At 42.9% G+C, this 26,150-nt stretch overlaps 3 protein-coding genes across 4 annotated transcripts in view; 2 read left to right on the top strand and 1 right to left on the bottom strand.

The window, feature by feature from the left end:
- Positions 1–2,430: 2,430 nt before the first annotated feature.
- On the bottom strand, positions 2,431–9,700 carry LOC116808052 (uncharacterized). The gene is made up of 2 exons (XM_072927181.1): positions 9,563–9,700; positions 2,431–9,361 (listed from the first exon to the last, which is right to left on the bottom strand). Exon 2 carries the CDS (start codon positions 6,807–6,809, stop codon positions 4,782–4,784), a length of 2,028 nt encoding a protein of 675 aa, XP_072783282.1. The 5' UTR covers positions 6,810–9,361; positions 9,563–9,700; the 3' UTR covers positions 2,431–4,781.
- Positions 9,701–9,908: 208 nt separating this feature from the next.
- Positions 9,909–13,200, top strand: LOC100190436 (dosage compensation-related protein DPY30-like; the record flags this gene model as incomplete). The annotated part of the gene is given in 4 exon segments (NM_001245751.1): positions 9,909–10,500; positions 10,585–10,632; positions 11,789–11,931; positions 12,907–13,200. Coding segments are annotated over 2 exon segments (144 nt in total). The 5' UTR covers positions 9,909–10,500; positions 10,585–10,632; positions 11,789–11,813.
- A 6,139-nt stretch (positions 13,201–19,339) lies between these two features.
- MEMO1 (mediator of cell motility 1) overlaps positions 19,340–26,150 on the top strand; it is a 28,301-nt gene continuing 21,490 nt past the window's right edge. Inside the window, exon 1 of one of the 2 annotated variants that reach the window (XM_030268426.4) lies at positions 19,340–19,718. In XM_030268426.4, coding sequence (XP_030124286.1) covers positions 19,658–19,718 — 61 coding nt within the window. In that variant the 5' untranslated portion in view covers positions 19,340–19,657. The remainder of the gene's footprint in view (positions 19,719–26,150) is intronic. The other variant, XM_072927182.1, reaches the window with a different exon arrangement.

Genomic DNA, 26,150 nt, shown 5'->3' with positions numbered 1-26,150 from the left:
ACTAAGCACAGCATCCGGACGGGTCTTGAACGTGATCAGGGACGGTGACTGTACCTTCTCGGACAGTCCATTCCCTTGTTAAACGGCCCTTTCTGTGAAGAAATTCCTCCTAGTGTCCAACCTGGACCACCGCTGGCACAGCCTGAGGAGATGTCTCTTTGTCCTTTCGCTGGTTGCCCGGGAGAAGAGGCCGCCTGCCGCCTGCCTGCAGCCTCCTTTCGGGGAGCTCCAGAGTGGAAGCACCAGCCCGCTCCAGCCCTGGCCGAGGCCGTTCGCTGTCGGCCCAGGAGACCGAGCGGACGGGCGATGAATAATTGAATAGGATTAGTTATTGTGACTGGTTGTGAGCCGCCCCGCAGGCACAATCCTGGCGCTGCTCCCGCCTGGGGTCACTGCTAGTGGTACACAGGCAGAGCCCGGGGAATTCCCTCGCACGGAGAGGCGTGGAGCAGCCAGTCCCCCACGGTGTCCCTGCTCCCGCCGCCGTGGAGCTGCCCCCGGGAGTGTGCTCGGGAGCTTTGTCTGCTCCGCAGCTCTGTAATGGGGATGACAGGCTGGCTGCTCACATGCAGGGAGCTAATGGAATTCACTATACATTATAGATACATCGCTCTGGAAGGAAAAAAAAAAAAATCTTTACTCCGCCCTACTTACCAAAAGTGAACTTGCAGTTGTCCAAGCCCTTGTCAATTATTTGCCCAACCATAATATTTATTTGTGTTTCACCAAAGAGATAGCTCCTCCACCTCACTACGCCTTTGGTTATTTCAAACCTTTAAAATGCTTTGGTACCTTTAGTCTATATTGTAAATGCAGGCGAACCCAATGGGAAGAAATGACGATGTCTGACTCAATTCAGAAGGCTGAACAATTTCTTTATTACAACTATACTAAAATACATTAATATACTACATAAAAGGAGGACACTAAAACTGTACACTATTTTCTTTGACTTTAGCTCTCACACAACTTGTGACCCTCTCTCGAAAGTCCAGCCCCAGGTGGGTTGGATTGGCCATCAGGCTCAAACAATCCTCAATAGAATCCAATCAAGCACTCACTCCAGGTAAACAATTCTCCAAACACATTCTACATGGGAAAAACAAGGAGCAGAAATAGAAATTGTTTTCTCTTTCATTTCTCTCTGTGCACCTCTATGAAAAATCCTGAGAGGGAGAGATATGTGCTTGCCACAAGTCTAGTCCCTCTCTGCTTCAACCTTCCCACCTTTGTGGGTGTGTTGCCTGTTAACTAATCTTTTTTGCCGTTGTTTTGCTTTGTCACACACTCTGTTCCACAAATAAAATACTGAATGATATTAGATTATGACAGATCATCTCTCTGCTGCAGCCCTGAACTGCACACAGGAGCTGAGACAGTCCCAAAACTGCAGACAGAAAATTCAGTGCACAATCAAGTCTCCCCTAGCTAATAGCATGAAATGGCAGTTGGTAGGGCATGTTAATTAAAAGTATATGCCAAACTAAAATCACTACTGTCTGCAATATTTTATTCATTCTTCCAAAATTACTATAAAACTACTGATTTTTTTTCTTGTTTGTTTATGCCTCATAAAGTTACCTCCAGATTCCCCTGGTAACGTGTATTTATTTTCTTAAATGACAGAGTGGAGTGGTTTTCTTTTAATGACAGAACAGCACACAGTATACAGTTTTTTTACTGTATAAAATACAGAATTTTATCACATATAAAATAACATACAAATATCTAACAATTATTCATGACCTAGACCATTGTTAGACAGACGGTGAACCTATCAGTTCTGAAAAAATGCAGCAATGTACACCAAGTATTTTTCTTTTGTATTTTGTAAGAAGGAGTACGTACTTCTACTATGAAAATACTATCAAGTATGTTACACCCACTCATGAGTGGAGATATTTTTTTTTTAGTATATGTAACTGTCCTTTAAAAAATCTCTCATTTACTGATATAAAAGTTTAATAGATTTCATAATACCAAAGAAATTCCAGAAGCTTCAAGCAGTGTTAACGCTAGGAAGCATTACAAAATGTGAAATAAGCCCGTAACAACAGATTATCGATCTATTGTCTTTATTATTCCACTACTATCTAAAGTAGCATCCCATTCCTGAGCAAAACAGAAAAGCCAGCGAAGGAATAAGTTTATTAACAAGGACATATTGAATGACAATAGAAGACAATGTATCTCAATCAATCCTGACTAGTCAGCTTATTCAGTTATTTTTACTTTTTAAAACATTTAGAATGACACCTTTGTGAATGATGTGACAGTATCATGACAATAAGAGTGCACTTCTTAAGGGCATAACAACACTTTAAGCCAAAACACAGCTTCAAAAGCAGGAATCAGTGTGAAATTGTAAAGCCAGGGAACCTCAGGGAAACGGGAAACTGGACAAGACAAACGCACATCCAATCAATATGATTAATGCAACGTTCTCCATTTATTCAAAATCAGGCGGTAGTTTATATATGCTTCTACATAGTTTACAGAAACAAAGACACTCTGATTGGTAGGCTAACATTGTTTACCTTTTCCTTAAAACGGCCTACACTGTACACCATAAAACCTATACTAGTTCACACCCGGTGGTCCCTACAATACCTTAAGACTATTTTCTATCTGCGCCACAACCTCTGAATTTCTAACTGCGTCAGAGGCCTGAAGGCCCCACCAGGCCTCAATCTGAGGCCTAGCCTGGAGTAGCTCAACTTTCACAATTCATGCCCTCTTTCTCTCAAAAATGCTGCAACAATTCCCTCTTTTTCTTTTGAGCTACTCAGGCTGGAGTGAAGGTTCAATGAACTAATTTTTGCACACACTGTAAAAAACACGGTATAACAATTTAAATAACTATAAAGATAAAAAAAAGTGCAATACCCTTTGACCCAGCTAACATGAAAGAAACAATCTTAATTTTAAACATAAACTATAACTTCTAATAAACTAACTTCTGATAAATCTAACTTCACACTTATAATATTTCAACTTATTTTTCTGTACTCTACAAAATTAATTTTCATCGGAACAGGATTCATCACGGGATGTTCCAGGCGAACTGTTGTTGTTCACGTTGTTATCACTGCGGGTTGATATCTTTTTCATCTATTTTTTAAAATTCTGTTTCTGCCTTTTCGTATCAATGCAGCAAGAGCATCTGTCCTGTCCATCACACGACTTCTTGGTTGGATGGGTAAAAACACTCACTCAAGTAGAATTTCTGTTGATCCCCGTTGGGACCTCCCTCTTTTTCTTTTGCCATTGAAAGACAATGGCAAGATGAACAGAAAAATCACAGGCATTACTAAAACTTATTAAAAACTTAGCAAAAAAAAATTCTATAACATTATTAAAAACACACTTATAAAAAAAACTCAAAGCCCACGATCTTCTGTGGGTGAAACACAAATCTTTGCACAATCCACTTTTGCTGTGCATCCTCTGATCCACTTGTGGAGAGATCAGTGCCCTCTTGCAATTGAGAAGTTCCACATTCTTCACTGAAATCCATCCAGATTCTGCACCTGTTAAAACACAAACAAACCCAACACCCCCACAGGGACTGGAGGGTCCTCTCTCAATTCTGTTCCCTAAAACTTGCATGAAGAAATGGAAATATCAACATCTTTGTTATAAACATGAAAAACATTAAGAACAAAACAATGCATATAGTAAAGAAACTAACAACAAATAAAAATCAATCAAATAATACATAATCAATATTACATATAAAATCACAGTTACCAAGTGCTACACTATCAAATTGTCATCCCAGAGTCTGCAGCAGCTGAAAAACCTTAAAACAACAGAGATTTGGATAAAACATGTCCGGATCATGCTTCTCCAAACTCCCTTTGAGGCTCAGCTGTCCTGTATGGTCAAATTGTCAAGCCAGAAGGACTTGAATACTTTTTTGATGCAGAAAACACCTGGATCAATCACACCATCCACGTAGAGCCAGAGCTTGGCCAGAGCTCGAACTCTAATTGGAGGATATGTTTAAAACAAAAGTCTTAAAAATAACAGTTATAAGTGAAAAACCTTATTATTAAAAATTTATCAAAACATCAAATAATTGAACCTGTCTAAAATTTGTTTCAAGACAAAAATTCTCTAAATACAACAAACCTTTTCTTCAAAAATCTGAAAATTTGAAGTCTGAAATCTTGAACCAGAACTTGGACTATACATTTTTAAAAGATGAACTGCAGCTGCATAGAAAATTGAATAAAGAAAACACATGAGTAGTTAAAAAATCAAACACACAGGATCCTGAAAAACACATCTTACATTCAATCACCTAAAAAAAAACCCCCATAAAACATATGAAAACTGACTGTAAATATTAAAACAACACCTCAATACCTTAACATCTTAATAATAATTCTTATCACAAAAATCAGACAACTTACATTATATGACCAACCTATTAACAAGAAATGTTTAAAATAGTTTCAAAGCATTCATATAACATTAGTAACAATCACTACTTATCATTACCTATAAAAACTTGACAATTATTATTTATCTTATTATCTATAAAAACTCAAAAACAGAAATTGTGAACTCAATGCCAACATTCCATCTGACTAACTTTTCTCAAATCTTTGTTTTCAAAGACATTTTTAGCAATTAAATCATTATTAACATTTCTATCTTTTTTTTTTTTTTTTACAGTAATTTTCATCCACATTGTATTTGAAATAACTTTGATTTGCATAATGTCCATCCCTCTTGGTTTCTTGGAAAACACTCAGTACTGCTATACTTTTTCATTACGTCTTTTGTTTCCTTGTGTTGTTGCTTGATAAAGCAGCTGCAATGATGTGTCCTTGTTGTTCAATTGCATCCTGGATGGTTGCGGCGAATGCCGCAGCTTGGTTGCTCTGTTCTGCGCGTGTGGCTCTGACAAGCATCTCATCGACTGGACAGCCCTGAGGGAGGGTGGCTAGGATGGTTCTGGTGGGTGGGTTAGCATTCTCAAAAGCAAGGGATCGGAATAAATGTTCCTGAACGTCTGGTGGCACGTCAGGTGCATCCTTTAAAGCAGCTGACAGCCTATCAATAAATTGTCCAAATGGTTCAGTGGCTCCTTGCTTTATGGTGGCATAGGATGCTGACTTTTTCTTGTCCGGTACCAAAAGCAAAGCTTGATGAGCCAATTGCTGTGACAATTGATGTATTTCAATAGGAAAGGTAAGTTGCACCTGATTGGTTGCATATGGTCCCTGCCCAGTCAGCATATCTGGCTGGACTCCAAAAAAGGGGTCTCCCGCATCTGTGTGTTTGTTGGCCTCCTCAACTGCCAACCGTTTCCATTCCCTTTCAAACATGAGGAATTGAGAAGGTGTCAGAAGCAGGGATGCAATGTTAGACGAATCACTAGGACAAAGCACATCTGCTGTGAATATATACTGAATGATGTTCCTGGCTGCTTCTGATCTGATCCCATAAGTGGTGACTGTCTGCTTAGCTGATTGTAGGATTTTCCAGTCATGGGGCTCCCAGATGGCATTCCCATTAGACACTATTACAGGACAAGCCAGGGAGCTGGCAGCTTTCCAGTCACCGTCTAAAAGAGCATCTTTCACAACTGACGCCCATCGGGACTGCAAGGGATTTTTTAAAACTGCTGGCGATGCCAATTGCTGGCCAGTGGAAGGTTCCACTGCTTGAACCTGACGATTCGAAAGGGTGGCAAGGCGGGCTATTTTTTTCTGCAACGTATTTGGTCTTTGTATCTTGTTCTGTGATCGTGTGTCCCTGCTGCAATTGACGACCGGAAAGTCTGGCTCTGAGTCGTCAGAATCTGAACTCGGTGGGAGTGGGCAGTGCCGCGCCACGGTGGTGGGGTGGGAACTGGCATTTTCGGGGCTCTGCTCTGGTGTTGTTTGGGTGGCTACTTCTGCCACTCCGCTAGCATTGGGGTGTCCAGCCCCTCCAAACCGTGCCAGGCTGCTGGCCGTGGCCGTGGCCGCTGGCGGGTATCGGCGAGCCGCTCCTCTGCGTTTGCACGCACCGGTGGCAGCCGCCGCCGCCGCCGCTGCGGGGGGGCGAGGGGCCGGCGCCGCCTCGCTCCCGTCTCCGCCCTGGTCTCTGCCTTGATCTCCGCCCCTGAGTTCCTCCTCCTGACTCAGCCCTGTTTCATCACCAACTCCGCCTGCCTCCTCAGGTGTCTCCCCGCCTCCCAAGGGACCCGGGAGGGCCACTTCCTGGTCTGCCGCATTTCGCGAAACCGCCGAGCTGTTAACATCCGCTGCTCGTGAGCACACTTCCGCTCCGGGCGCGGCCGCATCCCCGCTCCGTCTCGCGCCGGCCAGCCCCACGCTGCCCGGCTCCGTGCCGCCCTCCAAACGAGCAACAACATCTCTGACAGAGGGGCTGACTGGGGCTTTCTGCCCGCGCACTGGCCGCATATTACAAACATTAAAGAATTTTTCAACCCGCGATGGCTTTCGCGTTTCTATTTGTTCTGCTGTGGACTGCTCAAATGCTCGAATGGCAGCTTCTGCTGCCTCTTTCTCCGCGGCCATGCTCTGTAAGGTATGTGAAACTTTCTTCCAAACACCTCCAAGCTCTAATAGTGTTTTCTTGTCCTTTTTGCCCTCTATCACTGCATCCCAAAGCAGCTGCCCCAGCTCTTGCCATTCGGTTTCACTAAAAAGCAGGGAAGGTTTTTGCAGCTTGCCTTTGCTTCTTGCCCAAAGGACCAACTGTTCTAAATCGGCTTCTTTAACTTTTTCAGCTCTCTTTGAGAGAATATGAAAGAGCAGCCGCACTGAAGCCTGTAAATCTCCATCCATGGTGAACTTTCACCCTCTCTTTCTGTCCGCGGCTTACCTCATCTCCGCGGGCTGCTCCGCTCTCGCTTTTCTTCGGCAAGGCAGCAGCTCCCGCTCCAGCTCCCCGGCCTCGGCCACGTCCACCCCCGCCGTTCGGGTCTCTTGTGAACGCCGAGGTCTTCCCAGTGCTCCACGGACTCTCGCAAACAAACAACAATGCGAAGAGTCTTTTTCCTCCCGTTGGGAACGGCCCAATTCGGAGTTTGGAGACTTCTGCTCCGTCCCACTTGACCCCCGTTCACAAAAAGTGAATTTGGGATCCCGGTCCCGTCACCATGAGGCGATTTGGACCTAAATTTCTGTCGCGCGACTCAAACCTGACTGCCTGTTACTCTAAAAGTAATTTGGCAGCCTTTTCGGAGCCTCCTGAGTCCCTGTGCGGGCGCCACTTAAAGCCAGGGAACCTCAGGGAAACGGGAAACTGGACAAGACAAACGCACATCCAATCAATATGATTAATGCAACGTTCTCCGTTTATTCAAAATCAGGCGGTAGTTTATATATGCTTCTACATAGTTTACAGAAACAAAGACACTCTGATTGGTAGGCTAACATTGTTTACCTTTTCCTTAAAACGGCCTACACTGTACACCATAAAACCTATACTAGTTCACACCCGGTGGTCCCTACAATACCTTAAGACTATTTTCTATCTGCGCCACAACCTCTGAATTTCTAACTGCGTCAGAGGCCTGAAGGCCCCACCAGGCCTCAATCTGAGGCCTAGCCTGGAGTAGCTCAACTTTCACAATTCATGCCCTCTTTCTCTCAAAAATGCTGCAACAAAATTGTGAGAAAGTCTTAATGCTTTTAGGGAAAACCTACAGAACTAGTTCTCTATTGTGGCTATTAAATACTTCAGTGCTCTGCAAGTTGAATTTCCTTACCCTCTTCTGTCACTATAGGACACCTGAAAGCACGACGCCAGCCGCTGCTATTGCAAAGGTGAAAAAGAGGAAGTTTATTTTCTGCTCTAGCATTTATATTTTTCTAAAGGTGAGAGTGGATTGGAGGATGAATGTGCCACCTCTCCAATGACATTGGATAAACTATTAGTACATTAAGTTTCTCCACTTCTATGGAGGAATGCAAAACAATAGATTGTTTACAGAAAGTTGTGTGAGAAAGTTCTCTACAAGAATGTAAACTCAGAAGGCTTTAGAAAATCTTAAAAATCAGAACAACACTCTTCTATTAATATCACTCTAGCAGTCATCGGACTTGTCAGTGAACCATTCTAATTAATAATCTGGTAAAGATTAATGCTACTTTGAAAAAAAAACCAAACCAAAACAAAAAAAAACCCCGAAAACCACAAACCCTTAAACCACATCAGAGCAGTGGGTGGCTTTCTGCTGGTTAGTGAGATATCCTAGCTCAGCAAGGGTTCTGATGAACACCAGCAAGAGGTGGAAGAAGTGAAGCCTCCTCTGGAGTGGGAAAGTGTTCACTCTACTCTAAAGATTGAGGAATTGTGAAATACAGGAGATACAATCTGGCGTCTCAGCAAAAGATTTGGTAATCTGAGCAGACCAACATTACAGTCATAGGAATTAGAAAGGTACAACTACCCTGACACCACAATTTACCATTGCACAAAAAGGTAACTAGGAAAATCTTTTTCTTTCCCAACATGACCTCTAAATGCAATTCTCTAAAATGTCATGACTAGAACACGATGAAAAATTCAGAGAGGCTCAAAACTGACTGGAAAGCTTATACCTCTTCACATTATGAATTTGTTTGCATTCCTTTTCTAAGTTTTAGTAAAGAAATCTCTGTGTTTTCACCTCACCTCTTTGGCATCAGGTAAGTCTGCCAGCACTAGGTACTAAAATAGATATAAACACAGGACACAGTTCTGCTCTAATTCCAAGTTCTTCAGTTGAGTATCAAACCTGTGACTGCACTAGATTTTGAGCCTGGTAACATTGTCAGTTCTGCAAACATTGTTTCAAATTCATTTATGTACACACACTTCATTATTACCACTACTAGATGATTATGTCAGAGAAGAATCTATTGAAAACATGGCATTTTCTGTTATTTCTTCATTTCACTAATCTTTTAGGAGTATCAACTAGATCATTTATGTACATCGTCATCACTGCAGCAAGAAGACAGGAAAAGAAGTAGACCTATTTTTGTAAAACAAAACAAAGTTCATTTTCTAAAAAAAAGCTCAAACAAACAAAAAAAAGCCCAAATCCAACCAGAACATCCCAAAACCTCAAACCCACCGAAATGAAACCTCTTTGTCAGTTTGAACCCAAAAACATTTTTAAGATATTTTAATTCTCTAGCACAAATCACATTTCCACACAAAGAATTCACGTAATCATTAGGGTTGGAAGGGGCTTCTGGAGATCATCTAGCCTAGCCCCCTGGCCAAGGCAGGGTTATCAAAAGCAGGTGACACAGGAATGCACCCAGGCAGGTTTTGAATCAGGTAGTCTCCTCTAGAGAAGGAGATTTCAGAACCTCGTCAAGAAGTTCTTGCTGAAATTTAATTCCTAATGAAAAGTAAACAAAGCGGTCAGGTACAGACGTTCAAACACCGGTATAGTTTGTCACAGCACAACAGCTACAGAAGCAGCAGACTCTTCCACTTTCTGACAGCATCAAGCAGAACAGGATGACTGGAGCTGATCCCTGGGGAAAGCTGAGCAGCTGCGATTTTGGTAACAGAGAGGAAATTCACTGCCCTCACTCACCTTTGCGCCAGCCACACTACGCCGCTCTGGTCGGCTATTTCACTATCAAACCCCCACTTTTAGACCCAAGTTAGCTTCAGCAATGTTATTTTTCGTGAACACCACAGTGACCTCCTCAGAAATCAGAAGCCGTATTGATTACGAGCACTTTTTTGTAACCCAAAACCCCAGGAACACATCCCGCGCGTTTTATTCCCCGCAGAGCCCCTGGAGACGCACAGACACCAAAATGGCACCGACCCTGCGCCCCGCTCCGCCCTCCGCGCGGCGGGGCTGGGTGGGGCCCGCGCAGGCGCGCTGCGCCAGGGGCCGGCCGCGCGGCCGCTCCACTGACGTCAAAACAACTCGCGACGGCGGCCGCGGTTGTGGCCGAGCGGCTCCAGGTGTGACGCGGATCCCGGTGTCCCGCCCATCCCGGACCGACCGGCGGTGAGAGCCCTGCGGCGGGGCTGCTTCTTCCCCCGCGGGGTGCCCGGGGGCGGTGCCCGCGCGTGGCCCGCGGTGGCGGCGCGACCCCAGCCCGGCCCTGCCCGCGGGGGCTCTCTGGGCGCTGTGGCGGGCACGGCCGGGAGGGAAGGAGGGAAGTTAAGGGATGTCTCCGGCTTCCCGCGGGGATGAGGGCTGTGTTTTCTAATCCCAGTACTGCTCTCTTCAGCGGACGTAACACAAAACTTAAAGACGCTTCTCGGTTCTGCGTGCGGGAGAAACCAGTTCAAGTTTGGCGCGGGGGGGAGCACGGAGCAACTCCCTCTGCTTTCGAGTAATTGTGCCTTGGTAACCATTAGTAATCAAGTGATGCAATATCACTTAGTTCACATGGGCTTCATCTCAGCTTACTGACCAGTTTTTTTATTGCTTTCCAAGATCTTCTTGGACGTCCATCAAATTTCACATTTCGAATTATGGAGGGAGAACAGATTATGGAGGGACAGCCACAGGTATTACAATAAATGTTTTATGTGCATTATGTTACATGTGTAAAAGGAGAATTTTAGCTTTGCTAACCATATGTTATTTTACAGGTTCTGGAAAATCCTCATTCTGAATATGGCCTCACTGAAAATGTAGAGGTAACAAAGATTTTGTTGCAGTGGAACTCACATTTGTGATTACGGGAAAAATGTTGACTCTTGAGTCTAACTTCAGAAAATGTGATGTTCTCAACGGAGCTAAGCAATACCTGTCCCTGGGGGAAATGGCTGTAAATATATTTTCTGTTTTGCTACTTCCATTGTTCTAAATGGTACTGAAGTAAATAATGAGCCTTTTAATAAGTCGGGATTTTTTTTTGGAAGTATGGTTATTATGTGTTCTATTGCTATCTATGAGAGATATAGATATATATTATGGCACAAAAAAATCCATCCACATTAGGCTCAACCTATGCTGAGTAGACTGGGAGAGTCACTTCCTAACTCCATGGCATTTATTACTCTTCTTATTAAAGAAAAGTCTTCAGTCTCCCTTTATTATAAGTTCCTACTCTGTGCTAAGCTTTTGCAGAAGCAATTTTAAAACATATTTTGGGACTCATCTCTCTGATAACTGCTTTTCTCTATGCCTCAGCTTCCATGGTTCCGACAGATTCATAACACATTGGTCCCGTGCCAGTAGATTCATGTACATTGCACTGAATACATTTGGTTTACTGGCAGTGGGAGGGTATCACTTTTCAATTACAGTTAATGGTGTGAGATGATTCAGCACTTTTTGATCTAAAAGTACCTGGAAGCATTTTGCATGTTTTCTTTGAAGTGTCCATGTATACTTCAGTACACTCACAAAGTACTTGACTTTAGCAGAGTCCCCTTTGTCAGGCTTTACCTGAATTCCTTGTGCTTTTACCATTTTGTGTTAGAAGCACACATGTACAGGAGCCATCTAAGAGACTCGTTGGTAAGCATTCCTGTCTTAGTGGTGTAGAGTTCAGTGAATGCAAAAGCTGAAATAAAAATGGGATTGGATGTCTTCTCTTGTAGAAAACTTACAACTTCTAAACAGTGTTTCCCCAAAACATAGGAATTTAACAGAAGTTCCTCTGGATTAGGTTTTTGTGGAAGGAAGAATATGCACTTAAATATTCTTAAAAGATGTAAAGAAATTATTGCCATTGAATTGCAGAGATGGGTACTTTGCACACACACTTCAAAGTAGATGTGGCTGCTATTACCTTATACCTTATTACCAATGTTCATTCCCTTTTTTTTTTTTTCTTTTTTACTTCAGAGGATAGTAGAAAATGAGAAACTAAATGCCGAGAAAACATCAAAGCAGAAGGTGGATCTTCAGTCATTACCCACACGTGCCTACTTGGACCAGACAGTTGTACCTATCTTGCTACAGGGACTTGCTGTTCTTGCAAAAGAGAGGTAAGATGCTTCTGTGATCCTTCTGTTCCTAGGAAAATGTAGATCTCAAACTTGGGCACTGCAGCACCTCTCAGGCCTCACACACCAAGTATGGTGTTGTTCTTTGTAAGGTCATCATTATAACATGTTCATGAACCCATGAATTACTGTGACTGACCATGCAGGATGGGTTCCTCACTTAGGCACACATGGCACAACAGAAGTTATTTGTTGAATTCATGCTCTCCCAATGAGGTATGCTACTGCAAAAGTTTTAGAGGAAAAAACGGGAGGGGTTTTGTTATTAATTTTATCACGTAATTTACCTTAGAGAAGCAAGACAAGAGGACATTCTGTAGTGTGGAATTATAAACGGTTCTGCTTGACATTTAAGAGAAGGAAAGACAAATCAGGCATGACATGCATCTTTGTCAGAGATTAAAATACTTTCTAAAGGGTGTGGCTGAGCCTGCACTGTCAACAGAGTAAGAAGCCAACTAATGGTTTATCCTCCAAGTAAAGATTATGCTGTTGAGGTGCCCCAGCTATCTTTACCAGTCAGTGTAGAAAGGTATCCTTCAATAACAGCAAACAGGTGTTATTCTTAAAAAATCTAATTTCTAGCCTTTTGGTGTGTTCTCACTAGTGGCAAATTGTACTGCGTGCACCATCTCTCAAATTGAAATAATACAATCAAAAGCTGGTGTAGATGACCATAATTGTATCATGGCATCTACAGTCAGAAAAAACATCAACGATGTATGAATTTCAAAAGGAGTTGGGAATTTAAACTGCAGTGTACAGACAGTTAATTAAGCAAAATTAGGCACCCATGTGCACACCTGAGGGATGTGCAGATCTTCAGCTGACATCAGTGGGAATTCTGCTGCAGACTCAATGTAAAACACAGCCCAAGGTTAATACCCCACCCTTACACTCTGAATACCTGTGTAATAAAAAATAATTGCTTTTGATTTACTTTTTTTTTCTTTGCAGACCACCCAATCCCATTGAATTTCTAGCAGCATATCTTTTAAAAAACAAGTCACAATTTGAGGACCGAAATTAACTCCATAAAAATGAGGACAGTTTGGCTGCTAGACTTGAAATGCTTATTTGCTGCAATTTGTTTTCTGCTGTAAAAATCCTTTAGCCATGTTGTTGTCTTTCTTAACTGCACAATTTGCTTTATATTTTGAGTTTATTTAATAAAGAACACATTACATTTAATTGTTCTCTTGTTTTAAACTAGCTATTAAGAGATTTTCAAAATAAAGTACTGAAACTGCACTACTGGATGGAAGTCTGAATAATTCCATGGGGGCTATGTCCTCTGAATGTGTGACATAAAGGGGAACAATTCATTACAAGAATCACATGGCTGACAATTTATATAACTTAACTGGGTTTTATACAGTGCCCTCCAGTGCAACATGCCTAAACAGAAAGCAAACAAATGTAGAACAATTAAAATTTATTTATTAAGTAGAGATAACTTCCAGAAGCCGGAAATGGATTTAGTTAAACGGTGAGATCCGGAACAGATCATGCTCCAGACAGCATCCAGTGTCTCACATAGGTACATTAATGAGGTGTGCTGCTTAGCATTTGTCATTGATCTCCTATGACTGGATCCAGTGGACTGGATTCAGCTGAAACACAGAATTAATTTGGACGTGACGTGTAAGAGTTCTCTAATTCAGCTCTCTGTACTGCTTCCCTTAGTTGAATTGTCTAAAAAATTGCAGGGACTGAGGTCTTGCTTTTAGTCTTAGTAGGAAGGTTCTCACTATTTTACATACATCTTAGTATCTTAAAATAGAAACATTGAATTAGTACAGACTAAGAGCAGTAAGAGTGGGGAACAAAAACTGAAAGAAGCTTGCAAACCCTAAATCAAGCCTAAAAGCTATCTTTTTGGAAAATGTACCAAAATTTGGAAGGAGATTACTAATTCTACTGCATTGTAGTGAACACAGTCTCCATCAAACATTGACACTAAAAAGATACTGAAAGGATTTTAACAACAGTGTTTTGACTTTCTGGAATGAGTCCCCAGTGTCTATGTTGAAAATTTGTGCAAGACCAAAGAAAAAGAAGCAATTTCACTCCTAATCCTCCCCCGACAAAGCAATTTTCTTAGATATTTGTACCTGAATTCAAAATACAATCAGTTTTGTTATCTCACATTAACACTTGTCAAGCAGCTGCACAAAACTTTAAACACTGGCTTTCTGAATAGTTCTTGCATTAACCTGAAATCTCAAAGCATCTGTCTCAGTACTAAGGGAAGCTGTCCCTGCCAGCAGTGTGCCGTCTGGTGTCACTGGTATGTGGTGTCATCTGCTATTATTTTCCCATCTAAGCTAGAGATTTAATTCAAAAGAATGAAAAAGCCATGTTCACACAGTGATGGTGTTAGAAGATTTATTACAGTGGCTTTTCTGGGTAGTCTCTTCTAAGAAATAAATTGCAGTGTGACTAGCAGCAGTGAACTCACCACTCTAAGAATTAAATCTTAGTAATCCTTGTGAAGGTATGACAAGTCAACAAGATAAACACAACCATTTTCCATTACTTGTCAAATTGGTTTTACCCATTGTGATCTTCTGCATAGAAGATACTCTGTAACAGGAATAAGTAGCAAGTTAATACCTGTATTATCTAGTTTTTAGTTACAAAAGTAATTATAAAGCCTGAATTTTAAAAGCATTTACTTGTTTTAAACTCCACTACAAAACAATGAAAATTCTGTGAAGAGACTTGACAGATACTTGCTATCCCAATTTAATCTAGAAAGTGTTACTGTTTTTCCACAGGAAATAACAGTTCTGAAAGCTTCAAGATAAATTGTATTTAATTTTGAAATACAAATACATTTAGAGTAAAAGCTTGAAGAAGTACTTGAAAGTGCAACCTTAGGTTATTTTCAGCTAAGTAGCTGAAAGCCGTTATTTTGTTTAATTATTTTTCTCATGTTCACTACCCCAGGTAGCGGAGTATATATATGCTCCAAATGGCAGTAGAATTGAGTAGATAATAAAATGGAATACCTAGTTTACTTGACAACATGCCTTTCAAGATTACTATTTTAGATCTCCAATATCCAGAAGTTACTACTCAGTAACTGTGAAAGAATTATATATGTGTCATATGTCATATTTTGAAGTGTGCCTTTTTAACTGCTTCTACTGAGAACATTGTCATTTACCTGGAAGGGAACAATGACAGAAGAAAGGATTTCCAACTAAAAGCAATTCTGATCAAAGATCAAATATCTTTCTATTCTGAAGCCTGTTACCACCTAAAATTACAGTTTGACTTGCCAAATCCTGTGGGGTTTTTTTTGCTCCTCTGATTTATCAAGGACTGTCTCCAAAATCAGTATCTTTGAGCAATCCATTTTATTTTCTGAGGTGCTGTCACCATTGTAAAAGCAGTCTGATCAGAGAAACTTTTCTCTCCCCATCAGACTTTCTAGAAATAAAAGACCTGCCTTCAAACAAGTGAAAAATCTGAAAAATTCTGAAAGATACAAGCAGTTGAAACACGTAGGTTGGAAGGGAAACATGAGAAAAATTCCTATGCCTACCATGCTTAATAGAGTGGAGGTTTTGATATATTCTTATCATTGTACTAATTACATAACAAAATATTCTTAGCCAAACCTTAGCTTGTGTTCCCTATGCCATTTCATAGTCAGGATTTATTTTAAGAGTGACTACATAGCATAGATCACAGAAATACAGAATGCCAGCTGTTAGAGAAAGGGGCATTTTACCATGATGAAAAGTCTGTCAGCACCGTTTCTGCCAATGTTTGCATTCAAATATTTTTAAGCAAGGACTTCAAATGTAAATGTACCATGAATAATTATGTGGCAGTTTACATCAGTGCTAGTGCAACACTGACTAGGAATGTGACATATTCCTATTCCAAATGTGCTTTTAGCTCTCGAAGTTTGCTTTGCAATTGTGTGTAACAGACCTCCTTTTCCAAGAGGAGCCTAAATTGATAAAAGACTGCTGGGTGGTTGAGAAGTATTTACAAGATGGATAATTACCTACTGATATTATCTCAGATGCTCTTATGTTGCACAGGAAGTGGAGATATTTCCCTTGTTAAGGACTGTGAAGCTGGGAGTGAGGAGGGGGTGTCTGCTTTTAACAGTAGAAGGAAGGACTGGTAGGAACAGCAGGTTCCTCAGATGCAGAACAACAGTTTGTAAATAGAAAAACCTAAAGTAACAGTGAACAGCTTCCTGAGAAGGGAGGGGACAGGAAGAGAGCACTGTGAAAAACACCATAGGAAAGAACCACGTGTAAGAAGATAATGAGAGCAAAAACCAAGAAAGCAGCAGACCATGAAAGCTGGGTCAGCTGAAAACTTTCCATCCCAGCTGGTCACAGGGTGTTACTGAAGAAAAACCCTGCAGGCTGAGGACACTTGCCAGTGCCTTCATGCTTTTCTTCCAGGTAAGGAACAAACTGCCAACAGACACACATGTGCAGCAGAGGTCTGTGCTTTAAGGGTGTGCAAACTTGGGGGATTGTCCATGCATTGTGTCAGCTCTCTCCTGCATGTCAGAGAAAAATGACTGGAATAACAGCTCGGAACTGTTAAGTGCTCCCATTACTGTTCCCCATACAAACAGTGCTTGGAAGAATTGTATATGAAGTAGGATTATCTCCCAGCCTAACCCATGCTTCACATCATTCCACTGAAAGCTCAGCCTAGTTTCTCTGTTTGTGGCTAGAACATTTCCATACTCCGTGTCCTGAGCACCAAGAGGCCCAGTACTGCCATCGGTGGGATCCCACCCTGTGGAAAGGGACCCAAACGGATCAAGTCCAACTCCCAGCCTTGCACAGGACACCCCAAGACTCACACCATGTGCCTGACAGTGTTTTGCAAACACTTCTTGAAGAGCTGACTGCTTTTCTGTTTCTGCCTCTTCCTTTTTCAGGTGGTACTGAGGGAGCACATCACCGGCCCTTACACAGACAGTTGATGATCAGGAGAGGACAGTTACCAACAGGAATCCACAGCTCACTAAACACTGCTCAGTGGTATTGGGACCACTTATGATAGGGTACAAATTAATATCCTACGGTCACCCTTAGCAGTGAAAATGACAGAAGTTGCTTTTGTAGTGTAATGGCTGACAAGCTTTGTCAGGAACAAGCAAAATCTGGAGGACGTTCTTCAGCTTCCATGGGCTCTGGACTGACAGTGCTAATTGATAACAGAGAACGGCAGAGACTCACCTGGCTGGCACAGTGTTTGTGGCACATACCACAATTTAAGAATTAGCAAAAAGAAAGCCTGTGCTTTCTGTGACCTGCTAACACTGAACTGTAGTGTTCCTCTGCATCTACATGGATGCCGTGTTCATGTTACACCCAGTAAAAACTTCATCCTAGTCTGGGAGAGATAAAACTACACACAAGGAAAGAAAGGGTAATGAGGAAAGCAAGGGAGAAGGAAGTTTAAAAAAGAAGCATAAAGAGAAAAGGAATCCAGCCTGTTATATAGCAACAAGAAGAAATATATTTAAGGAATTTTAAAAGACAAGTTGAAGAGTGAAAAAGCACTGCTGAAGAAAGGTAGTTCACCCAGAAGAAAATACCTATAAAATGTTTTTACTTACTAAACCATCTGGATTACTACTCAGAAATTCTTATATTTTAATTTAATTGAAAGGGAAATGCTTAGAGAAAATCAAAGCTTTTCCTCTAAGTGATATAAAATAATACTAGATAATTAAAAATTATGTTTTATAATAAAATGTTCCTCCTAGCAGCCTCTTCTAACTGTTGGTGATGGACTGTGGGACAATGGTGTATCAATAACTTGAATATATTCTGATGTGACCCATTTTTAAAGTATATAATCACAACATGTATTTTTCTCCAGGCAGTAAAATTTATCCTCTGATGAATTCGCTAAATTTATTGAAGGATTAGTTTATTGAAGGATCACTTCAGGAACTACTCTTACTGCTGAAATTTATGTAAACTATTTGAGAGGTACAAATGGGTATCACAGCTACTAATATGGTTTTATGTTAAAACAGTCACGTAGGGTGCCTGTTTCAGTCTAGGTAGCAGTTACAATCTGCATTAACCTTTTTGAAGACACTGTAAAATAAAAATAGAATACTGTAAGGATACGTAGAGCAGTGAAGGCTTCATAAAACATTAGACATTTGCTGGGATAATTGGGGCCCACTTCCTCATGGCTACCGATCAGAAATATTAATTGGAGACCCCAGTCCTTCCTGCCCCTCAGCTGCAGTGGCAAGGCAGTGTCATGGGTGCAGAGGAGGATCCTCACTGATAAAAAGGAGACCTGCCATGCCTGCAGCATGAGCCTTTTTGATCTCCAAGACATACTGAGAATAATGCCTTTGTCCCCTCACTTCGTTTTACTGTAAAAAAAAAAAAAAAATCAAAACCAAAGCAAAACCAAGCAAACAAAACCAAAACAATCCCCCACACCTCCGTATTTTGCACGCATTTATAACTGCCCGGGGGACTTTTCTAAAAATTCTGTGACAAAGAGGGAGGAGGAGAATGTTTTTTCTGACCCGCCCCACATGTGCTCCAACTCACAAAGGCCCAGTCTGCCTTTAAGGCCTTAATGTCTGCAGCCCTTCATCATCTCTCCTGTCGTGGTTTCCTCTCTGCTGCTTACATCTCTCACGTCAGCGGCTCAAATTGCTCTTTCTCTTCCCCTTTTTGTACCGGCCATACTCCCCTTTTCAGTTCTGCCTCTTTAGCTATTTTGAGCCACGCTTGATGTCTCCATGGCAGCAGTCCATTCACCAGATAATAATTTTTAAAATATAAAGGAATGGGGAAGTATTAAGGTGAGAAGAACCGGAGACTTCCACACAGCCATACTCCCATGGCCCTCGCTCCCTGCCACGCTGCCACGGGCGTCACGGCACGGGCAGCGAGGCGTAGGGAAGGATCCTAGTTCGGAAACACGGAGGCCCAGCGCAGCAAAATCCATGTTCCCAAAGATGCCTCTGGGAAATGGGGCCCGTCCCACGAGCCCTCAGCACGCCGAGTGCTCCCCGCGACCGTGCCGGGCGGACGGGGCGCTGCTCCCGCCGCTCCCCCGGGGGTCTGCCGGCTCCCCCGCCCCGCTCCCCTCACCTGACCCGCGCCCGGAATCTGCCCCGCCACCACGGAGACACGGCCCGGCCAATCAGCGCGCACACCACCCATCACCATGGCAACGCGCCGACCAATCAGCAACGGGCCCACCCACATAGCCCCCGCCCCTACCCCCTCCTCCGCGGGGCGGTGCTACACTTGTCAAACCAGTGGGCGGGAACGGTAGCGGCGAGTGGCCAATCAGGATGATGCTTTTGCTTTGGTGCCCAATGGGGGCGCGGCGCCCGCGCGGTCCTTAGTCCACGGGAGCCGAGCGGGGTCAAACCCAGCTGCGGCCGCGGCCTCCTTCTCTCCGTGCCCCCCCACCCGCCGGCGCGGAGTTGGCGGCGGCGGCCTCGGGCTCTGTCCTCGCGTCCCCCCTCCGCGACCCCGCCCGGCCCCGCGCCCCCGGCCCGCGCCGCCTCGGCAGCGCCGCCTCCGCCTGCGGGGCCCGGGCTGTGCCGGGGGAGGAGGGGGAGCAGCGGGAGCAGCGCCGCCGCCGCTGCTGCTGCCGCCGCCGTCGCCGCGGGCGGGCCCGTCCCCCAGCGCCCCCCCCGAACACCATAGGCGGCTCCGGCTCCAAGATGTCCAACCGGGTGCTCTGCCGGGAGGCCAGCCACGCCGGCAGCTGGTACACGGCCTCAGGTACCGCCGCCGGGAGAGGGGAGCGGGCGGCGGGGGCTGAATCAGCACTTTGGGGCCGCCGGGGCCGGTACCGGGCGCGGGGAAGGGCCGCCGGCTCCGCCTCCGCCGGCACATGGCGGGCGGGGGGCTGGGGGCTGCCGGGCCCGGCCGCCGGCGGGCAGCGGGCGGAGCTGGGGCGGGGGCGCCCCGAACGCACCTGCCGGCCGCCGCCGTCCCTCTCCTCCCGCCCGGCGACCTGCGGCGGCGCCTCTCGGCGGAACCCGGCGTTTGGCCGTCGCTGGGGATGGATCGCGCCCCCGGCTGCGCCTCGTGTGCCTGCCCTGCCCGTGTCACGGCAGCGGGGCTGAGCCGGCCCGGCGCTGTGCCGAGTGCTGCTCTCGGTCGGAGCACACGGATGGATTTCCCTATTTTCAACTGCTCCTGGGGTTTATTTGTTTTGATATGTTAATTCCGTGAGAAAATACCGCCCGCCTGAGGTTAGAAGTCATGGGTATCATTTGTACCGAGGTACAAATGATACCCATTTGTACCTCTCAAATAGTTTACATTAGTGAAAATAAGGAGGTTTATTTTACTTCTTGTCGAGGTGTGAAAATAGGGAGATTTATTTCTCTTCTTGTAGTCCGAGCAAACCTTCTATTTTTCCTTCTCTAACGCTTTCTTTAGGAGTGAAAAGTTACTAAGCAATAGCGGAGAGTGGCTCCGTCCATTTAAACATGTGGTACTTGGAAGAAGAATAGAAGAAAAACGTGCATTGAAGGGCGAGCTACCGCTCCCCTCGCCCACGCGGAAAAAAAGGCTTGATAGCACATATGTTTGGAGATGAATTTTGTTCGGTTTTGGGGCAGAACCGCTTTTATGAAAAGGATGCACATTTGTCTTTTCAGAGCTGTTAATAAGATTTGTAAGGGATGTTCTTTTACTGGCCCTGGGAGTAAAGATGATTACAAAACTGCAGGTGAATGAGCTTAGATGAACAAGAGGCTGTCGGTAATGAGCAGTTCAGAAGGATAGGGGGTACAATTGAAAATAAACCGAATCAAACAATGAAGTGTTGCATTCAGGATCCTAAATTAACACCTAAGAAGAATTGAATGTGAAAAGTCATACGCTTCTCTTGGCTAAAATAGATGTGGTTTCCCCTCTCTTCCATAAATTGATGAACGAGGTATGAGGCAAAAAATGAAAGGGAAGAGGGTAACACAGGAAGAGGTGGATTGTGTGATAAGTAGCTGGGCTTCAAATGATTGGGTAGGCATTTTGAGACAACAATAGACGATGATTGTTTTCCTTCTGAGCTTAATATTCTAAACATAATTCTTCTGTCTGTTACAAAATTGGCCTCAAATCTTTGTACAGCTTGCAACTACATTTATTTCCAATGATCTAGGAAGGTAGGTAGTACTCCATTTACAGAAAATGTACAAAATCATGTCAAAGGTACAGATCTAACTATGTGCAAAGACATCGACATATCAGAGCTTTGTGGTAATCACCTTGGTCTTGCAATATATATTTTCATTTATGAGTAAGGCAGAAAACTGATCTGTGATATGGAATGGCTACATGACCTTACACACAAATTTTGTAGTTTGTTTGGTATGGACTTCATATCAAGTTATTACTAGATACTTGGAAATAAGAGTTTTAATTTTTAAAAAATAATTTAAGAGGCATGGATACTGTGTTTGACTGGTTTCTTTTTCTGTGAAAATTCAGTACATAATTTAGTTAGACTACTCTCTGGTAAGTGTGTGTGACTAGTTTGACCAGTACTAAGTTGTTTGTAGTAGGACATTCAAAAGCATGTTACTCCCATTGCTTTTGGGCAGCCCTCTGGCAGTTGCTTATTGAGGAAATGTGGGATGGTTGCCCAGACACACTGCATGAAAAAAAAAAAATTAACTAAACTGAATCATGTTGTAATAATGAATTATTACAGCTGTGCTTGTGACAAGTTAAATTGTTACAGTGTGTATGGTGGGGGTAATTGGTTGATGTTGCATAATCTGGGGGTTTTGGAAATGTTTTTTCCTTAAATGAGCAAGGAGTATTATGTGTCTTGCTATAGAACTCTCTTCTGCTGTTTGCACTGGGTATATGAGAGCAGGAATTGCACCTGTTCAGCAAGACAAGGACTACCTATTATTTATTGCTTGAAAGCTCGTTTTTTGTGCCATTTAGGAAAATCCATCAAAACTTGAGAGAAAGCAAATGGGGACCAAGAGGCTATGTGTAATTGTGGATTTAACTTAAAGTCTTCCTGTATTTCAGGCCAGACTCGCATGTCAGCTGCTACCTCAAACTTGTAACGTGGTCTCCTAAATTGTACTACTTGAAGAAAGTAGATTTTACCATGTGTTTTCAGCCTGCACAGCTTCAAGGCTGGAGCTGAGGCAGGGATTAGTTTGAATTGTGATAGTTCTTCAGTGTGTGCCCATGGTTCTCTGGGGATTGTCTTTTCAAGTCCTCCTACCTCCTCCATTCTTCGCGCTACTATCTCAGCCCAGAAGCGATTTGCTGTGTTATATATAAACTGGTTAGCATTTAAGTTTCCCATTTAATCCAAAATGCTCTCTTTCTACAGAGCTGAGTTTGACCACACAGGGTTAGTTGATGCCCTGGCTACCCTCATCCTGCTCTGTAGTTAAGATGACACTCTGAAAGGCTAATGAGAAATGTGATTTTTTTTTTTTAATAGAGACATTCAAAATCTTTACATCTGAAATAATTTTTAAAGGGGTTGAGTGAGGATATGGATTTTAAGTGGTAGAGTATCCTGAGGTGCCTGGTGCCTAGGGCTAAAGCATCAACACACCATCCAGGATGATGCATGACATCCTGAACTTTGGAGGGGGTTTACTGCATAAGTGAAGCACCCATTGCTGTTTTTAAAAAAACAATTCTCTAAAATCTGGCTGTAGAAGTCAGCTCTGGGAAAGAAGGACCAAAGCCAGCTGAGGTGGGGGGAAGACAAAGGATGGATCCAGAATGCAGTCCATTTTCTTTTTTCTTTTGGTCACAGGATATTCTTAAACTGGGTTAGCTGTCTCCTTCACTTTAGGAGTAGAAGTGAGGGCATAACCAAGAGGGAGCTACTACTCTTCATGAATGGTCAATGCAACGTGTGTAAGAGGGTTTGAAAGAAATGCCACTTCTTGTCTTTAGAGGCTGCTCATTTCCATGGGGCAGCAATTGCCTCAGCTAAAAATAGAACATGGCTTCATCATTTTCTCCAGCCATAGGATGTGCACTGCTTAGATTCTGTGTTGGAAAATATAAATGTGCACTCCATTCTAGTATGAATACACCACCTACTTGTATGATGCTAATGAATGCTGTAGAGCAGGTTGGACCGGCTGGGGAATGATGCACATCCAGATGTGTTCACATGTTAGAATATTTCATCTAAGAAAACAACTTTGTATTAGAGGGAGAGTTAGGTCACAGGGAGAAAGCTCACTGCTTCCTACTCAGTGAAGCTGAGAAGGGGGCAAGAAGTGGAAGATGAACTTCACCATGATGTTATAGCACTTGACTTCCTATGTGTTCTTCATTGTGTGCTGTTGTAACAAAAAAAAAAAATCTAAAAATTAAGGTCTTCAAGAAGTTTCAGCAGATGAGTTCAGTATGACAATTTCAACTTTTTTAATTAAAAAATGGTTGTCATCTTTCCCCACACCAAGAGTTCTAGAGGAAAGTTAATTCCTCTAGAATTCCACATTCATGTTCATTCCACATCAGTCAATGCAACATCTTAATGAACTTGAGGTATATACCTCTGGAGCATTTGATTGGCAGCAAACAGAACAGTGAAGTCTGGTCAATTGTTCCTCCTCCTACTTAGCCAAGCTTCCAAACGGAAGCTGTGCTGTGCCTATTGCTGATAGTAGGTCACTGGTCTAAACAACCTTGTTCTTTACTTGCAGAGCTTGATCTGCATGTCTGCTTTTAAAAAAAGTTAATGGTATATGACCTGCCATTGCTTTTGTGGACTACTAGCTTGGTGTATGCTGGCCACTGAAAACATCTGCAAATTTTAGATAAAAGCATACAGTGTAAATAAAAATATCACACAGCACTAGTGTCATGTAGATTGTTTAAAAAAAAAAAATCATCACTCTTTTGTGGTGAAAAGTAGTACACTCACATTTATTTTTGGAAGCAAGTCCCAGTCCTGCTGTGTTAATTCAACTACCTAGTATCCAGATGTCTTGAGAAATTGATTTTTAACCAGCAGGTGGAAGAGGAAGATTAAGTACAACTTGAAACAAAAAAGGCATAATTTTCAATGTCTTTGAATGCAGGTAGACACATTCCTAGATACAAAAGAGCAGATTAAATGCAATGGAAATGTCATGCTATCCTAAGCACGGACTGTATGCAGGATAGGGGTGTTTATTCTTTGATATGAGTAGATTCAATAAGTGCTGGGCAGTTACTGCTGCAGGAAATCAATCCATATGCTCCTGAAATGGGAATAAACATCAGCTATGTGTGTCTTTTTTTTTCCTCTGTAGCATGTCATGACAAGTGGGATGTATTATGGTACTGAAGATGGCTTATGGGCTCACAGCTGGCCTTCTCTGTCTGGCCCCTGGAAGTGCTGACTGAATGCTGTGCTGCTCCTTATTAATGTGTGTGATAAGAGTTCTTGTTTCAACTTTTCCCCAGTCAGTGGCATGATCATGCAAGTAAAACATAAAGGCTTTTAGTAGGCTCTTCCAGGTCACAGGAGTAAAAATCAAATTGAGAGTGTGTGTGAATAACAATACTACATGATGTGAAACTTGCCGTGCGAAACAAACTTGTTGTCGTATTAGTTACGGTTATTTCTCTGCTTTCCCTGACCAAAATATAGTGGCCAGAGGTGTGCTGTTGGCTTGCGCCAACTTGTTTGAACTATGAGAACCTTAATTTCCATAAGCTTATTAATGCAAATGTGAGTTGGCAGAGTAATTACTGTGTCAACGACTTGAAACACCATTGTGCTCATTGTCTAGAATGCTCTTTTTCATGATGAGCCAAGTAAATGGCCATGTAAATATTTGAGGAGACTTTAGGTTTAATGGTGCACTTGTGTTTAGAGTTTTCTGCTGCCCTAGCTTGTCAGCAAAATAACCCCAAAGGAAGTAAGCACTGACATCTTGTTGCTGCCATTTCCAAGGATTAAACTTCTAACTTGTTTGGACAAGAAATGCCAGAACTCTCTAATAACTGGCTGTTGTACAGCCAGCCATGTTTCAGCCTTGTCTTTTGGGCAGAAGTCTGCATGATGGTGTGTAGTTCAGCAGGAAAGTAAAATGCTTTGAAGAACTTCAGCAGATCAGAAAATAAATGAAAAGGCAATTGTGTGCCATGAATAATCAGTTTAGAAGTTGCATTTCCCTAAGTTGGCCACTATTCTCGCACATTTGCAGCCCCTTCTATTCCTTTGTAATCCCCAGTAAAATCAGCATTAATGCTTTTTCACTGCCTTTGTACCAAATACTGATTTTTTCTGATGTCAAAACCCACTTACTCTTTTAGTAGCTCTGTGAGGTAGGCAGCTTCAAGGTGCAATAGCAGTGTGATTCTGAGATAGTAGAATTGTTCTCATTTGTACCTTCTGGGGCTTGGGGGCCCTGAGGAGTGATGTGAGAATGACTGTTCATTTTAATGAATAATGCTGTAATCCCAGCGTTTGTATGCCTGTTGGCATGAGCTGGAACTTCTCATCAGCATTAGAGAAAGTGTGTGCATCAGTTACAGCTGTTTCTGCTTTGCCATGATGTTGCTGTATACATGTAATCCATTCCCCAGGCCTGCTGCCCGCAGTTTCTGGGGCAGATGCTGCTGCTGGGTTCATTGACCCTGAGTGGCTGCATCCCACCTTAATTTAGGGCAGAATCTCAGCTCTGTAGTGTGTTGAATATGGGTCTCTGCTGCAGCTGAAGTGGTCAGAAGAGAATCACATGTGACTCTGTGTGGTTCAGACTAGGGGTTGAGAAAGATGTTCACTATGCCATAGAAGAGTCTATAAAAGTGGTTTACTGTGGCATGCCAAGAACCCTGTCATACTCCCCAGAATTGGAATAACTCATCACAGTTCGTTCATAAATGTGATGTAGAAGTAGTGAATCATCGTGTTGTTGGTAGATGGTCATAAACAAATGGATCCAGGAAAACATAGAAAAAGCATGTGGGGGTCACTGAAATAAGATGTGGTTTAGTGGTGGACTTGACAGTGTTAGGCTTATGGTTGGACTCTGATTTTAAAGGTCTTTTCCAGATTGAATAATTCTATGATGTCTTGTAGTGAAAGGAGTTTCATGCAGTAGCAGGATAATTAATGTACTGATCATGAAATCTTAATGTTGTGACATTAGCTGAAGCATTACAAATACTGCTGCTAACTTAAGTTCTTACCTTGCAATCTGTGAACAGCTAATT

Source organism: Taeniopygia guttata, chromosome 3 (assembly GCF_048771995.1).
Source record: "Taeniopygia guttata chromosome 3, bTaeGut7.mat, whole genome shotgun sequence".
Taxonomy (NCBI): domain Eukaryota; kingdom Metazoa; phylum Chordata; class Aves; order Passeriformes; family Estrildidae; genus Taeniopygia; species Taeniopygia guttata.
Note: the sequence above shows the minus strand (reverse complement) of the source record. Positions and strands in the feature narration are given on the sequence as shown.